Source organism: Camelus ferus, chromosome 3 (genome assembly GCF_009834535.1).
Source record: "Camelus ferus isolate YT-003-E chromosome 3, BCGSAC_Cfer_1.0, whole genome shotgun sequence".
NCBI lineage: Eukaryota > Metazoa > Chordata > Mammalia > Artiodactyla > Camelidae > Camelus > Camelus ferus.
In genome coordinates, this window is record NC_045698.1 from 114,986,973 (window position 1) to 115,005,074 (window position 18,102).

The following is an 18,102-nucleotide window of genomic DNA, read 5'->3' on the forward strand; positions in this document are numbered from 1 at the left end:
TTTAAAATGTATGTATATTACCAAGTCTTTCCAAATTTAACTTGCAGAGACTAAAACGTCTATTTCACGATCAGAAGCATGTACTTCAGGTGACACTCTGTGGTACAGAGGCTTAAGAGTCAGAAGAAATCAGGTGGATTCTGTCTAGAATGCAGGAGCAGATATGGGCAGGATTCTGGTGTAAATTTATTATGGCTTAGTCACTCCATCAACATTTTAAGACTGAGAAGTGGAAAAGTATATGTATTACTGCCCAAGTTGCAAACAGGAGGCTTATTCTTTGACTTGAAAGTAAATTACTTTTACACATTCGATCTATAATTGTAGGAAGACAGAAAATATAGTCAAGAACAAACTGATGTCACTTGAAACTCCACCATCAGTGAAACTTTAGTTTTCTTCATAATTACATATATATGCACATGCATGTGCTCAACATACACACATTAAATTATATATACATGTTTGTGTATGTACATCCTTATCACATATGATCAGTGTTACATATATCCTTATCATATATGTTTTATATATTATATATATTATAATACATAAAATGAGATTGTAACTGCCACGTTTTTCTCTTAAGAATACAATGAAACTGTCATACATAAAGATGATAGATCCACATCCTGTCCTAAAGGACACCTGGCATTCTGTAACTAATTCTGATATTAAAATCTAAACTATTTTGTATATGTCCATTAGCAGGTGCTTAAGTTGCCTCTGCTTTCTTACTATTTCTACAAGGTCGCTCACTTATTTTTTTAATTTCTAAATAAAATTCCCTGAGAGAGGAAGTTTATACATATTCTTTTTAAAGTCCTGTTACTGACTTGGTGCTCTCTCTAACAGAAGTAACACCTACGCTCTTTCCCACCGGCAATTCATGACAGCCCTCCTTTGATATTCAGTGTTGATACAAGGCGGCTTTCTATCAGAGGTTCAAGTTGAATAACGTTGGCAGCTTGAACCCCATTTCTACACTCTGTGTCCTGTGCGGCAGAAGGGAAAGTCACCAGGGCTCTCCAGAATCTAGCCTGTTAAAAAAAACTTCTTTGTGCTTTGACTGCAGGGAAGAGTCAAAGCGAGCTAAACTTACGCTCCAAACCTTTAACTTTGGGCATCCAATGCACAGCCGAGTGCAGTCAGGCTCCCAGCTTCACATTTCAGCACATCTCACAGCCTCGCACAGCACATGAGTTAGAGGAATGTGGCACCAAGTGTTCAGTGATTCACACATAATTCAGAGGAGAAAGCGGTGGGAGTCATTTTTATGAAGTCACCCAGGAGAGGGGACCACCTGACTGAAAAAGAAAGCTGGGAACACTTTGAGTTTTCTACTGATATTTAAAAACAAATCCAATCCAGCTCAAGCAGGGAATATTTGTATTAAAACATCAGGTCCCATGTAACCACTAGTCTTAGATTCACAGTGGGGGAACTCTCAAAGTACCACCACCCGTAGGGAGAATTTGGTATAGAGAATGATGCATTGTTCTTCAAAAAACATTAGGCATAACCATAAGAATGCTGAGGTCTGATCACAGAGTTAGCATTTTACCCTGTCTTCTTTTAAATGCTGATTTAAAAACTTATCTTCCTTCCCCATTTGGGAACACCTAAGAAAATATAGGTTTACCTAGGAAAATATAGCAGAGGAGGGAAATTATATTAAAAATACTCAGTAACTTAACTGATGGTTTTAGATTTGTAAATTACTGACAGGACAGCTTTCGGGACATTTCAGTTGATTTCACAAGGATTGAAACTGGATTCCCATTTCCATGCAATATTTTGAAACATCTTTGTTGTTTCTTCTTCACTGAACTTTAAATAATGGTCTTGACCTCAGCAATTATTTATTCTTGAATGAACTCTGTTACTTTTCCCTGACACTCAACACACAGGATATTATTCAAATCTGGATTCAAAAGGAAACATGGTGCCATCTTTACAAGGCTGCCTCTGCAATGGTGTTTATCTGAGGGCAGGACCGTTGGGTGGGACATTATTATGTCTGCTTGGAAATAATAAGTTGCCCTCAGCAGTGGATGTTTCTGAGTCTGGTGTTTGCAGGATCTTTCTCAGGGTACATTTGATGAGGAATTTTTTTTTTCACTTGGACCTCAGTTGGAAGCAAGGCCTCTGCATGTAGGTACGGGATAACTGGAGATTGTCCAGGAGCTAGAGAGCATTTTGGGTTTCTGAAATTTACCTTCATTTTGTTACTCTGTAACTTTGTGGACAACTTTTGACCAGAAATTCAAATTTTTCCTGAGTGTGATTACGGCCTTGTAACCTGTGTTCCTTTGACTTGTTTTAGCTGGTTATAAACTTAACTGATGCTTCAAAGGATGCTGTTCACTTACGGGTCAGTTGAATGTAGCCGTGGAGAGTATGAGAAACAAAGTCTTAGTCTTTGAGTCAGGACCCAGCTCTGCCACTTGCCCTCTCTGCCTCAGTTTACCCAACCACAAGATGGTGATCATTACAGTAATTCCCCCACAGAAGTGCTGTGAAGACTGGCTACATCAAAACACTAGAGGGCGTGGAAAGACACCTGGCAAAGAATAAGCGTTGCTAGCTATTTTATTATTAGCAGCATGCCTCAATTATACTTATGTTTAAAATCTGATAAAATTATTTAGAGTATATTAGTTTTTTGTGGCTACTGTTCAAATAACCACAAATTCAGTGCCTTAAAATGACACAAATTTATTATCTTACAGTTCTGGAGGCTGCAGACCCAAAATTGTGCATGCTGGACTAAAATTCAGATGTCAGGAAGGCTATGCTTCTTTCTGGAAGTTTTAAGGTGGATTTCATTTCTTAGCCATTTTCGCATGCTGGAGACCACTCAGTTCCTTGCCTCACGTCCCCCTTCATTTTCAAAACCAGCATTTGAATCACTTGTACCTCTGTTCATAATGTCACATCTCATCCTCTGATCCCTGCCTCCCTCTTTCCTGCACCCCTGTATAAAGGTCCCAACATAGGACTCAACAAGACATTCCAGAATAATCTCCTCATCTCACCATCCCTAACATACAATTGCAAAGTCAATTTTGCCAAGTAAAGAAATATATTTATAGTCTGGGGATTAGAACACAGGGATCTTTGATTTGGAGTAGAAAATTTATTCTTTTTAACACAATTGGTTTGAATTAACACTAAATTGAATTTATTATAGGTTTGTGAATTTCATTAAAATACCAAATGAATAGTAGCATTTTAATACGAAATTTTTCTGATAATAGATGGAAAGTTGCTGCTAAGAAAAATCATGCATAATGATGTTCTGTGCTTTTATCTGTGCAACAGAAGGTGAATTCAAACATTATTAAGATCACAATACAATCTCTGGATGGAAAAGAACATCTCAAGCTACTGTTCTCTTTTACACAATAGTTGGTGCATAATCAATGAACTAGCTGTCACAACAAACCAGACTCGGAAGAGAGATAAAATGAGATAAAGTGGTGAGTTCTCTTTTTGGAATGAACGTTGATTTCAAGTCACAGAGAGCGATGGTCTCAAATGAGTATACATAAAACCTCAATGACTAAGAGACGAAATTTGTGTTGCTGTTGGAGCTTAGATGTTTTTGTTCATATTTCTGTTTCTTAGAACTATGTTTCTTATTAAGAAAAATCCTGGTGGATTCTATTCTGGGGTGATGTTACATTGAATTGAAGGTAAACACCAAGGCATAGCATTTAAATTTTACTTCAATTTAGCACATTTTATAAAACATACTTGGGTGTAGTTTTTAGAAATTCTACTAGAAACGTATCATTTTAAAAAGCAAAAAAAAAAAAACAAACTATGTATTCTATGGACTGTTATGTTTCATAGTCATTCATTAAATATTCAACAAAAAGTTGCCATATGTTAGACATTATTTTATATTTTGGAAACAGACAGTAAACAACATAGGCAAATATCTTTGCTCATGTTGGTCTTACTTTCTAGTGAGCAGTAGAGAAACCCAAAATAAAATGAATATGTATAATAGATAATGAATCTGAAAAATACAAATACTCAAGTCCTATAAGAATAGATCCTTCTGAGAGGGTGGACTTTGAGGAAAGACTTGAAACGCATGCGGGGATGACCACATACAGATTTGAGGGGGAGACCCAAGCCTGGGTTACAGCAGAAGCAAAGGACGTGGGCTGGCGAGCTCCCAGAGAAGGGGGACGAAGGCTCAACCAGGAGGCCATGGGAGCTGCAGCACCAGGGCTAATGCACTGGAAGGGGGAGGAAATGACTTCACAGAGTGAAAATACCACAACAGGATGGGACTTGAAGTGGGATATGAAGTGTCATAGCAGAGTTTTGAGCATAAAGTGACCTGGTCTGCTGTAGATTTCTCAGGGTCTCTTTGCTCTGCCGAGATCAGACTGAAAACATACAAGAAAGAATAAGTAGAGAGTGAGAAAGCTACTGGAAAAAGCTAGGAAAATGAGACTGGAAACTTAAACATTTTATTCATGATGGCCGAACATATTTTTCTAACCTTTTGTGATAATGTGATGTATAATAAGAAATACATATTGGGTCTTTGTCCCTGTTCCTGCCACAAACATCCTAAAATCCTCAGAATTTCCTAAATGAAAAGAGCCTCATATGTGTCTTTTGTTACTCATAACACGTCCCTCCCAGCCACACCTGCGTTTATTTAATGCGGTTACTTATGGAAAACCCTAAGGATGGAGGCTAGTTGCCAGGAAACTAACTTTATGATGAGAGGTTTGGAATTTTTAGATTCCCACCTCCGAAGTCTCCAAGGAGAAGAGAAGAGTTAGAGGTTTAATTAATCCTCAATGAGTAATGGCCTCTTTGTATAAATCTTGCCTTATGTATCTCTGGCAGCTGATTGTTCCTGAGTTATATCCTAGTCAATTTAATAGGTGAAATGATTTCCTGAGCTCTGTGAAACACTCTAGAAAATCAGTTGAATTCATGGAGGGAGTCATGGGACACTCCAGTGTACAGCCAGTAGTTTAGGAGCAGGGATGATGATCTGTATCTGCAACTGGCATCTGAGGTGGGATCAGTCTTATGGAACTGAACCCCTAACCTATGGGACATTTCCAGAAAGGTAGAGTGAGAATTGAATTAAATTGTAAGACACCAATCTAGTGTCTATAGAGGTTGGAGATTACCAAGGTAAGGGGAGAAACCCCCACATATTCAGAAGCGTCAGAAATGAAAGTATTGAAAATAGAGGAGACACACAGGAAGCATTTGTTTTTTTCCTTTACACCTTTCACTTAATATGTTGTTTATTCTGCTCACCTTTAGCCATCCAAATAATCACTGAATTAATCATCCTTTCCTCCAACCAGTATTTACCTAGCCCTACTACGTGCTGGACGAGATTCTAAAGGCCAAAAATGCAGAACAAACTGGGCAGATCGAGCTGAAACTCTAAGCAAGGTACAGCAAACACCAAAATTCTTATGCAATTAGCACACTTTATGTACTGCAGCATAAACACAATATAAAAAGTGTTGTTCTCCAAAGAGGAAAAAAAAAGAACAGGTTTATAGTTTATGATTTATGATATGTCTCTTGGTCCATTTGTTTATGTCTCTAGCATTATGACATTGAAAATTTTATTGGAACCAGTGGCTGCTGAGGTGTCATCTCCAATGTGAGTTTCTCCCATATAAGAAATATTTTCTTTCTCCTTTTTTTTCCCCTGGTATTTGTGGCTTCCTGCTCCCCTGGAGCTGTCATAGGCAACGTCAATGAAGAACGGAACTTCATCCTCTGACTTTATCCTCCTGGGGCTTCTGGTAAACCCTAGAAGTACAGGGATTGTCTTTGAGGTCATCTTCGCTATTTTTGTGGTGGCTGTAACTGCAAATTTGGTCATGATATTCTTGATTCAGGTGGACTCCCGCCTCCACACGCCCATGTACTTTCTGCTAAGCCAGCTGTCCATCATGGACACCCTTTTCATTTGTACCACTGTCCCAAAGCTCCTGGTAGACATGGTTTCTAAAGAGAAGACCATTTCCTTTGCAGCCTGTGGCATCCAGATCTTCCTCTACTTGACCATGATTGGCTCAGAGTTCTTCCTGTTGGGCCTCATGGCCTATGACCGCTACGTGGCTGTCTGCAACCCTCTTAGGTACCCAGCCCTGATGAACCGCAAAGTGTGTCTTCTTCTGGCTGCTGGAGCCTGGTTCGGTGGGTCCTTGGATGGCTTTCTGCTCACCCCAATCACCATGAATGTCCCCTACTGCGGCTCCCGCAGTATCGACCATTTCTTCTGCGAGATCCCTGCAGTTCTCAGACTGGCCTGTGCTGACACATCCTTGTACGAAACCTTGATGTACATCTGCTGTGTACTCATGCTGCTCATCCCCATCTCGATTATCTCCACCTCATACTCCCTCATCTTGTTGACCGTCCACCGTATGCACTCGGCTGAGGGCAGGAAGAAGGCCTTTGCCACGTGTTCTTCCCACTTGACTGTAGTCAGCATCTTCTATGGGGCTGCCTTCTACACGTATGTGCTGCCCCAGGCATTTCACACCCCTGAGCAGGACAAGGTGGTATCAGCCTTCTATACCATCGTCACACCCATGCTCAATCCTCTCATCTACAGCCTCAGAAACAAAGCTGTCATGGGGGCATTTAAAAAGATACTTGCACAATGCTTATCTGCTCCGAAAGTATCCACAAGTGATGGTTAGAGAGTCAGTACACTGGGAACAGGTTTTCCTAATAAGATCCTCTATGTGCCCTGTTTCGCAAGAGACTATGGAGAGTATCTGGTCAGGTGTCAAAGATTGTTTATAGTTGGCAATTAAGAGGGTTTACCTTGGCTGGTTTCTTCCGCATAGATGAAGGGAACCAAACATTTTTCATTAGTTGTGCTAGACTTTTTGGATAACTATCAAAAGCAATGTATTATTAAGTAAGTAAAAGAATTCCTCTGATCTTAGTTCTTATCTCTTGGAAAAAAAGAGAAAAAAAAAAACAAAAAACAAAGCAGGTATTAGAATTTAAGCAACTCTCATAAGGTCCCCTTTACATTCGCTTCATGGTCAAACAAAACAAAAAACCTTCCAAAGCTACAAAAATTTGGTGCCCCAAATTCTGCAATTATTTTTGTATGGATAAGAAAAAAAAATACCAATTCACAGGTGACTAAGAAGATAAATCACAAATTTAACCCTGCCTTTAATTACTGGATTTTCCCCAGTGGATTATAAACTTTATGATCACCTTTACAGCATTTGTGTGAAAATACTGACTTTCAAATACTGGGCCACAACAGATAGTGGATAGTTGAGCTAAACTGAGTGTGAATTTATGAGTGTCTGAGCTTTACACACCTACTCAAAGTGAATAGACTCTAATATTTAACATCGAAAAACTCTATCACTGCTTCCTTTCATGTTATTTTAACAGCATAGTTCTAGAAATGGGGAGAAAACTTACACTGCCCAATGCTGTGATTCAACAAAATGACATGAATGCATTTTTAGTTTTGTTCAGAGATGGGAAGTGCTTGAAGAATTCTCTGTAGAGGCATAACTTGGTAAGTTATGCATTTTTAGAAGGATCTCTATGTCTATGGTTTGGAGACTAGAGCAGGGAGCTAGGCTGGATACAGGACAACAACTTAGGGGGCTTCAAATGAGAGACAAAGATGGATTGTGCAGGAAAATGACACAGCAGGGTTAAGCTTGTGGAGGGAATGGCTGTTAGGAAAGAATATGGAATGAACGATAACTCAATGGTTTGGGCTCAAGTGAAAAGAAAATGGAATTTGTATTTACTGAGATTTGAAAATTTGTAGAGTAGCAGGTTTCAACAGGAGAAATCAAGAACTCAGTTGTTTTTGAGATACTTTTGAAAAGTCTATTAGATATGTGGATCCGATTGCAGTTTGCATTGGAGTTGTGAAATTTGTAGTCTTCAGAATTAAATATATCTGTATATATATGTGTATATATATATATTTAAAGACATGAAATTAGTTGAAATCACTTAGGTAATAGTAAAAGTTTGATACTGAGACTTGAAACACCTGTGTTCAGTTGGGAAGCAAGTGAAACAAGAGACAGGGATTTAGTGAAATGAAAATGATAAAGATGAAGAAACTGTTCAAAGCTGGAGAGTATAATCAAATGCAACAAATGCAGTTTCTTGTTGAATTATAAGAAGTAAAAGTTGACCATTGTATCTGGCAACATTGAGATCACAGGTGAACTTAATAATATCAACTTCCATGTAGCTGTGGTCAGAGAAGATTCAGGATAAACTGATGGACAAGATGAGCAGACTATAAATACAGTTAGTCTTTTTTAATAGATGACTTCAGAAAAATGGAACAGTAGCTAGAAGGATATGTGTTACCAATTTGTTTTGTTGTTGTTGTGAGGTATTACAGATACATTAAGGAAGTAATTCTATACAAAGAGTAAATTGGTGATGGATGGAAAATAAAGGAAGCTTCCTCCAGAGGGATAGCCTTTGAGAATGACAGAGAGCATAGAAAGCAATTTGGAATTGGAGAGGTTAATCTTTTGTGTGAGTGTAGCCAGTTCATTGACTGTAGCAGGAAGTAAGACATGGCATATGTGATATTAGTAAATTCTCTTCTAATAACTTCTATTTTCTCAGAGTATTTAAAATCAAGAAGAGGTTCTGAGTTTACGTTTGTGTATGGTGTGAGGGAGTCTTCTAACTTAATTGATTTACATGCAGCTGTCCAGTTTTCCCAACACCATTTGCTGAAGAGACTGTCTTTACTCCATTGTATATTCTTGCTTCCTTTGTCAAAGATTAATTGACCAAAAGTTTGTGGGTTTACTTCTGGGCTCTCTATTCAGTTCCATTGATCCATATGTCTGTCTTTGTGCCAGTACAATGCTGTTTTGATTACTGTAGCTCTATAGTATTGTCTGAAGTCTGGGAGGGTTATTCCTCCAGCTTTATTTTTTTTCTTCAGTAATGCTTTGGCAATTCTGGGTCTTTTGTGATTCCATGTAAGTTTTAGGATTATTTATTCCAGTTCTGTGAAAAAAATGTCCTGGGTAAGTTGATATGGATCACATTAAATCTGTGGATTGCTTTGGGTAGTATGGCCATTTTAACATTATTAAATCTTCCAATCCAAGAACATGGGATATCATTCCATTTCTTTAAGTCATCTTTTTAGTTTCCTTAGTCAATGTTTTGTAGTTCTGTGCATGTAAGTCTTTCACTTCCTTGGTCAGATCTATTCCTAAGTATTTTGGTTTTTTGGGTGCTATTTTAAAAGGGATTGTTTCTTTACTTTCCTTTTCTGATACTTTTGTTGTTATTGTAAAGAAATGCCACTGATTTCTGTATGTTAATCTTGTATCCTGCTACCTTGCTGAATTCTTTTTATTACACTAGTAGGTTTTGTGTGGAGCCTTTAGGGTTTTCTGTATATAATATCACGTCATCTGCATATAATAATAATTTTACATCTTCTCTTCCAATCTGGATCCTTTTTATTTCTTTTTCTTGTCTGATTGCTATGGCTAGGGCTTCCCATACTATATTGGGTAGAAATGGTGAGAGTGGGCATCCTTGTCTTGTTCCAGGTTTTGGCAGGAAGGATGGCTTAAAGACTTAAACATAAGACAAGACACTATAAACCTCTTCGAAGAAAACACAGGTGAAACATTATCTGACATAAATCTCAGCAATGTTCTTCTAGGGCAATCTACCCAAGCAATAGAAATAAAAGCAAGAATAAACAAATGGGACCTAATTAAACATACAAGACTTTGCACAGCAAAGGAAAACATAAGCAAAACAGAAAACCTCTGGAATGGAAGAAAATATTTGCAAAAGATGAGACAGACAAGGGCTTAATTTCCAGAATATATAAATAGCTCATACAACTTAATAACAACAACAACAAAAACCCAATCCAAAAATGGGCAGAAGAACCAAACAAGGAATTCTCCATTGAAGACATACAAATGGCCAATAAGCACATGAAAAAATGCTCAATAACACTAATTATCAGAGAAATGCAAATCAGAACTACAATGAGGTATCACCTCACACCAGTCAGAATGGCCATCATTTAAAAGTCCACAGATGATAAATGCTGGAGAGGCTGTGGAGAAAAGGGAACCCTCCTACACTGCTGGTGGGAATGTAGTTTGTTGAAGCCATTACAGAAAACTGGAGAGTCCTCAAAATACTAAAAATAGACTTACTATTTAATCCAGCAATCCCACTTGTGGGCATATATCCAGTGGGAACCGTAATTCAAAAAGACACCTGCACCCCATGTTCACTGCAGCACTATTTATAGTAGCCAAGACATGGAAACAACCAAAAGGTCCATCAACAGATGACTGGATTAAGAAGTTGTGGTATATTTATACAATGGAATACTACTCAGCCATAAAAAGAATAAAATAATGCCATTTGCAGCAACATGGATGGACCTGGACAATGTCATTCTGAGTGAAATGGGCAGGAAAGAGAAAGAAAATGCATATCACTCATATGTGGGATCTAAAACAACAACAACAACAAGCAAACTTATTTACAAAACAGAAACAGACTCACTGACATAGAAAATAAATTTATGGTTATGAGGGGGATGAGGGTAAGAAGGGACCAAATTGGGAGTTTGAGATTTGCAGATACTAACTAATATATATATAATAAATAAACAACAAGTTTATACTGTGTAACACAGGGAACTAGATTCAATATCTTGTAGTAACTTACGGTGAAAAAGAATATGAAAACAAATATATGTATGTTCATGTATGACTGAAGCATTTTGCTGTACACCAGAAACTGACACAAAATTGTAAACTGATTATACTTCAATAAATAAGTGTGTGTGTGAGTATATATATAGATATAGATATAGATATATAGCAAAAAAGAGAGATTCTGTTTGTGAAGAACAGGGGGGATTGTGAAAATTTTGAGAAGAGGAGAAAGGCATTTTGGAAAGCAGGCCAATAAATGAACAAGGCAGAGCTATTACGATTGTAGAATGTTCTTAAGACTCCCCCACGTGGTACTGATTTATCAATTTAGCATGAGAATGTTTGTCAGATACTCCAATAAGTGTACTCCACATGGAGTCTAGCAAATAGTAAGCATGCCACATGTTACCTCCAGTTAATTATGGCAACAACAATGACAAGAATATCAGAAAAAAAAAAAAACTGCCATCACTATTTCTACAGACTCAGCATTTCTTGAGGAAGTAAAACTTGTACTCAGTTATGTGTTTTCAATGCCTAGATTTTGGAACGTGTATTGGTTATTCATAGTTTGTTTGAGTGAATTATTCTCTTTGTGCAATTAAAGGCTGTGTCAACCAACCTTCTTACCCTTGCAAGCTTACTGTGTATCACAGTGTGATTTGGGATTATAACGGAGCATCCTGCACCTTCAACGTTGTAATTATTTAAATTTAGGATTAATAACCCCCCAGAGATCCAAGCTTTAACCTGATCTTTGTGTTGGCTTTTTTGATGACAATTTGGATTCTCAGTGTGAAATAGTGTCTCTACCATAAGCACTAAATGTTTTTCAGGACATTTGGTACTGTCCAAAACATTGACACAATTGGGCTACACCAAAAAGTCTTTTATATTTGGTCATGTCCAAAATGCCCATTGGGATATTTGGTCCATGAAAAAAAGGCCCTTGAAATCGAGTTCTGTCCAAAACTCCACGGAGACATTTCATCCTTGATTTGCTGAATAATACATTTAAATTGGTTAGAATTGTATTTACATTATTTTTATTGTAATTCATGATAAATTTTGGCTTTCATGTTTATTCTTTCTCTTACTCCTCATGAAGTCCAGCAAGGTTAACCTTAAGTTGATGAATAATTTCTCTCAAGTATATATCAACCTGATTAATCTGCTTTATATTTGATATCACTGTTAACAGTTCCTGGTTATTCAAGTTTGATTTTGTCATTATCATCATGAAGTCACTTGGTGTATTTGAGTGCGCTTACCAAGAACCTAGGTTATAATTTGTTTGTTGCCTTACTGTTGGTCTTTTAACACTTCAGTAAATCTCCAAACTGAAGGATAATGCACTGCCATCAGCTTTCAAAATTCGCTGTGCCAGCCTTCTATTGCGTTTTTCATGCTGTGGCCATTCAGTACTGATGTATCAAAAGTTCAGGTTTCTGGTAGAAATCTTGGCTGCTTCTGGTCTTCTTCTGCCTCTGTCATGCCTTCTTGACCACCTCATATTTTTTTTTTACCTATTTACCACTCCAGAATGCATATTTAAGACATCATTCAACATTCTTTATCAGTTTTAAATGGATGCACATTATTTCATTGCACGACAAAAATATCTCACTAAGCTGTTACTAGGATTCCTCTCTAATAATATGAACATTTAAAATTACAAAAATAATTTGCCAATGATTAATATATTTTACTTAAGCAAAATATTTGACAAGCAAGTATGGCTAACCGCAAGTTGTATGCTCCTAATGTCAGGAAAGGCAGTAGTCTAGGATGGGTACTATGCCCTAGCTGATAACCAGTCTTGGAGAAAAAGATCTACAGAACCAGTTGCCACAACTGGCATCCATCAATTGCAGGGTGGCAATGGCATAAGAGCGCTGTGAGATACACGTGCAGGGTGCACGGTTCATTTCTTCTAGCATACACTCAGATGAACAGACACATGTACAGAGCGCACACCAAAGCACACCACTTAGAAAGCTAGGTTAAAAATCAGGATTATAATTACTTTTGCTTGATGATTGAATAACACACGAGTAGAGTTTTCGAATGTTGATGATGTTTTCCTTCTTTATTCAAGTGATGAATTAATAAGTATATATATTTTGTGTTATTTTATGTGCATAACCAATGTGTTTTGGAATTCTTGCTATGTATTTTATGTTTTAGTTAAAATTTTATAAAACAGGAAGAAGTATTTATATGAATGTATGTTTGATAGCTTAGTGAACTGTCCTACCCAACTGAAGAGTGCAAGACTGGACGTGTGTATGTGTGTATCATGGAAAATCAGTAAATGTCATGCTGGACTTCTTTGGAGTGTTGGCCTGATGGCAGGAGTTCACACGGCTGTCTTTGATTTAGAAGAGAAAACTTGCTCTAAAAATGTTAGGGAAAAAAAAAGAAGGAATAAAATACTTTTTTTGTTTTTAATTTTTCTTCTTTTTTTTTAGTGGAGGTATGGGGATTGAATTCAGGACCTCAGACATGCTAAGCATGTGCTCTACCATTGAGCTATACCCACCCTCCAGGAATCAAATATTTATATGAAGTGTTGTCTTGACCACATCAGAAAAAGCAAGAGCTAGGAAGAGACCATATGAGTCTAAGTCCTCTGGGAAGTCACAGAATTATAAGAGAAGGCACTCACTCTTACAAACATGGGGAACCAGTGATTTTAAGCCATCTTTCCCAAATATCAAGTTAGTGTGACATCTGTGTTCTAACATGAATAGAAAAGATTCTTGAATCCTGGGAACCACTTTCTAATAGTCAGTCTGTAGGTAATGGGCATTTTTAGGATTTTATAAACGCATTCAGAAAGTTTATGTATTAGTTACATTAGTGTATTAGTCAGGGTTCTCCAGAGAAACAGCCAATAGGGGACTAGATAGATATATACATAGACATATTGACACAGATACAACAGATGTAGGTATTATGCACGTATAGAGAGAGATTTTCTATATCGAGAGATATTTATATACACAGATAGACATTCTCTTGATCCATTTGTCCAGGGAGAGGGAAAGAGAGTAAGAAATTGGCTCACATGACAATGGAGGCTGAAAATCCCATAATCTCTCATCTGGAAAGCAAAGATCTAAGAAAACTGGTGGTAAAAACCCTAGTCCAAGAACACCAATGTCCTGGATCCAATAGGCAGGCAGAGTGAATTCTTTGTTCCACAGTCCACAGTTCTACTCAGGTCCTGAATAGATTGGATGGATCCCATCCTCATCAGGGAAGGTAATATGATTTTCTCATCCACCAGTTCAAATGCCAGTCTCATCTAGCATCACCCAAACTCAGAAATAATGTTTACTCTGGACATCCCATGGCTCAGTCAAGTTGACAAAAACCATTAGCCATCACAGTTGATTTTTATGTTTGCATTAACATCACATAGAATTTTGTTCATAAGCCATGAGGTTTACAGAAAATTCTAAAGCAGAGTGTTTACCCATGAAAGTCCATTGTAACCTCAGTTCTATGCCCCTAATATTTTTATTCCTGCAATTAGAAATATGTGTAAAAGAAACACATTTCAATACACTTAACCTCAATCAGATATCCAAACTGTAATGATACACTTAGGAAATGACTTGATTTAAGAGTGTGTGAGTCCATATACACTGAGCTTACAAACGTGTACAAATACCTCAAAAGACAAAACAGCAAGAATCATGACCTTAGAGGGTAAAAGTGTAAATGATAACTTCAGGTTTCTTCTTTTACTGAAAAGCATGAATCATTAAATTTACAATTAAAAATATATACAGAAGGTGCATAATTGAATATAATATAATTAATTTTAATGAAAGACTTTCTATATATTCTACAAAAATTTTTGTACAATTTTATTAAATATCAGGCTCTGTACTAGGAGCTAGAATATGGTATAGTGGAAGGAAAAAAAAAAGCCTTTCCTTCACATGGTTTATAATGTAGCATCGTTACACATTAACAATCTTTTTTCCCCCTTAAGAAGAAAAATTAATACAGGGAATTGGTTATAAAGATGTTGATGTGTTGAAAGAATAAGCCAAGGAAACAAATATAATCACAGAATTTTCTCCCCTCGGTCTCCTTTTGGTACTTCCTTCTGGGAGAAATTAATATGAAACAAATTGATAATGGATTCAGAGTAACGACAGTTGGCCCTTGAATAATACTGGTTTGAATTGCATGGGTCCACTTATACATGAGTTGTTTTGTTGGTTTTTTTTTCAATAGTAAATACTACAGTACTCCAGTATTTGCTGTTGTTGAATCCATGGATGCAGAACCATGGATACAGAAGGCTGATTGTAAAATATATTTGGAATTTTGACTGCGTAGAGGATCAGCGCCCCTAGTTCCTGCACTGTTTGTGGGGCAACTGTAGTTCGCTGACTCCTAGTCAGTTTGGAGCTGAGAGTCCACAGACAAATAACCGGCACAAGTTTGACTACCAACGATCAGGATTTGAGTTGCTTCCACTCTCCTGACCTCTACACACACACATACTTCTCCCATCATCTCAAAAAGATTATAGTTCCACTAATTTTGTTAAAATAACATTCAATTTTTATATTATTAAGATGGAATAAATATTGACATTAAAGTCATTGGTGGCACTGTGGTTACCTTTCCTTTTAAGATGCTATTTTATTGCTTTTGAAAGAAAAAAAACATCTGATCTGAAACTAGAAGTAATCAGGTCTCAGACTTGTTTGTTTTCTTGATTTGCTTTTCTGCCATATGTACATGTTTTCCCCTGGTAAATATTTTCTTGTTATCGTGAGTGCTTCAAAGTTCTCTCAGTTGCTGCTTCCTAGGCCACCCTTCCTGTAGCCTCTATGCTCCTGCTCCCCTCCCAGACTGCCTGCCTGAGGGTTACCTTCACAGAGCTCCTCCTGGGAGGATCCTTCACCATTAACCCTCTTCCCTGGATCCCTTGATGTCTATACTATAAGCCTCCCTACTTTTTTTATTTACTCTTTCATTTTAGTGGAGCATATCATTCAGTAGATTCCCAAACAAGGTACATAGGAGAAAATTTTGTTGAAAACTTGCATGTCTGAAAATGGCATTATTTTACCTTCCCACTTAGAAGTTTGGCTAAGTGTAGTCTTCTAGGCTGAAAATCATATTCCCTCATGATTATAAGGGTATCCCTCCCTCCTTTGTCTTTTAACATTGAGTATTACTATTAAAACTTCCAATGCTATCTCAATTGTAAGTATTTTGTGTATAATCCATATCTGGGCTATTGTGAATAATTAATAAACATGGAGTACATATCTCTTCTCCGGTTTTATTTTCTTTGAATATACACCCAGAGTGGAATTGATGGATCATATAGTATTATCTTTTCAATTTTTTGAGGAACCTCCAGACTATTTTCCAGAGACTAGACCAATTTAAATTCCCACCAACCGTGCACAGGTGTTCCCAGATCGCTACATCTTTGCCAACACTTCTCTTTTCTTGTCTTCTTGATGACAGCCACTCTGATGGGTGTGAGGTGATAGCTTATTTGCATTCCCATTATAACTAGTGATGTTGAGGATCTGATCATGTACCTGGGGCCATTTGTATGTATTCCTTGAAAAAATGTCTATTTAGTTTTTCTGCCCATGTTTTATTGGACTGTTTGTATTTTGTATTCTGCCTATTTTTTATTGGATTGTTTGTCTCACCTAGTTATTTTTATGTGTGTGGTAAGAGCACCTGACATCTAGTCTGGTAGCAAATAGCCAGTATTCAGTAGAGAATTATTACCTATAGTGATCTTTCTGTACATTGGGTATCTAGTCTTATTCACCCTACATAACTAAAACTTTGTACATTTTGACCAGCACTTTTCCAGTTTTTCCACTTCTGTGCCCCTGGTAACCACTGTTACACCCTCTACTTTCATGTACTAGACATTTTTAGACTCCACATATATGTGAAATCATGTAGATGCTTTCTTCTGTGTCTGGCTTATTTTAGGTAGTGTAATGTACTTCAAGGTTTACCACATTGTTGCAAATGATATGTTCTCTTTCTTTTTTAGGCTAAATGATGTATATTATATGTAAATATGTATATATACATTCACAATTTTTTTTTATTAACCCATCTGTCTTTCTGGACACCTAAGTTGTTTCCTTTCCACATCTTTGAGGTTCTAAGTACATTTATTTTGCTGGATAACAAGAAGGTAAAATTTTGGGGTTTTCTGAGGAACCTTCATACTGTCTTCCATAATGGCTGTACCAAGTTACATTTCCACCTACAATGTGCAAGTGTCCCTTTTACCTCACATCTTTGTCACCAATTGTTATCTCTCTTTTTTTTAACACCCATCCTAACAAGTGTGAGGTGATCTCTCATTGTGGTTTTAATTTGCATTTCCCTGTTGATTAGTGATATTGAACTGCTAGGCAGTTAGACAGAAATAAGCATCAAGCAAAGGGGAGAGGAAGGGGGAAGGAGCAACCCAGAAAATAATAGTACACCTGCACTCAGGATAAGGGACTCAGTTTGAGTCCCTTCCTGTAAGTTTCTCTGTGTGCATGTGCAAAAGAGATGGGCGTGCCTGAGCACCTAGGAACGTGAGCTGTCAATCAGCCTGAACACAAGGATCATGAGCTGTCAATCAGTCAACCTAAGCACTCAAAGAATGTGAGCTGTCAATCAATCAATCACAAAAATGCCCCCTAAGCCAGGCTGTAAGACGGGAGAAACAAAAGAGCAGCATCATTTCCCCCCTCTTGGGTTGGCCCACCTCCAATTCTTAAGGGTGTACTATATTTTACTATCTTTTTACTTTACTAATGAAATCTTCTGTTTATAGCACACTTTCTGTCTTTCATTAAAAATTCTTTTTTTTTTTCAGGTGACTAAGAATCAAGATAACTTTTATTCCCCTCTTCCCGTGAGAGTTTCTCTAGTGCCATGACACAGATATGTGCCCTCCCCGAGGCCAGTGGAGCGCCAGCCCCTGGGCCCGGCTTCTGCAGCTGGAGTGAGGATACAGGGCACCATAAGTGAGCAGCAGCTGGGCTGGGCGGGGACCAGGTGCAGACCGTGGCACACGTGGCTGCTCCAAGTGGCGCCGGACAGCCCAGCAGACAACCAAGCCAGGACCCTGGTCAGGAGTATGGAGGCCACAGCGCTGCCTCCCCCGCACCCAGCTAAGTGCACGGGTCTGCCCATGTGGCACACCTGTCTGCCTCGCCAGAGGGTCTGCGGTATGCCAGGAGAGTGAGCTAGCTCCACGCCGCCAGCCCTGCCTGCCTCCAAGCGGAGCTAAGCAAGGTTATGCCAGAGCAGCAATAAAGTCATCACTTCTGTAAACATGCCAGACGAC

At 37.9% G+C, this 18,102-nt stretch overlaps 1 protein-coding gene across 1 annotated transcript; it reads left to right on the top strand.

Annotated features, from left to right (window-relative positions):
• The first annotated feature begins 5,759 nt into the window (after positions 1-5,759).
• Positions 5,760-6,713, top strand: LOC102505824 (olfactory receptor 2T11). Its single transcript, XM_006189396.2, has one exon. It carries the CDS (start codon positions 5,760-5,762, stop codon positions 6,711-6,713), a length of 954 nt encoding a protein of 317 aa, XP_006189458.2.
• The last annotated feature ends 11,389 nt before the right edge of the window (positions 6,714-18,102 follow it).

Excerpts from the sequence above, each read along its gene's own strand:
- LOC102505824 (XM_006189396.2), top strand. The coding sequence starts at position 5,760 with ATGAAGAACGGAACTTCATCCTCTGACTTTATCCTCCTGGGGCTTCTG.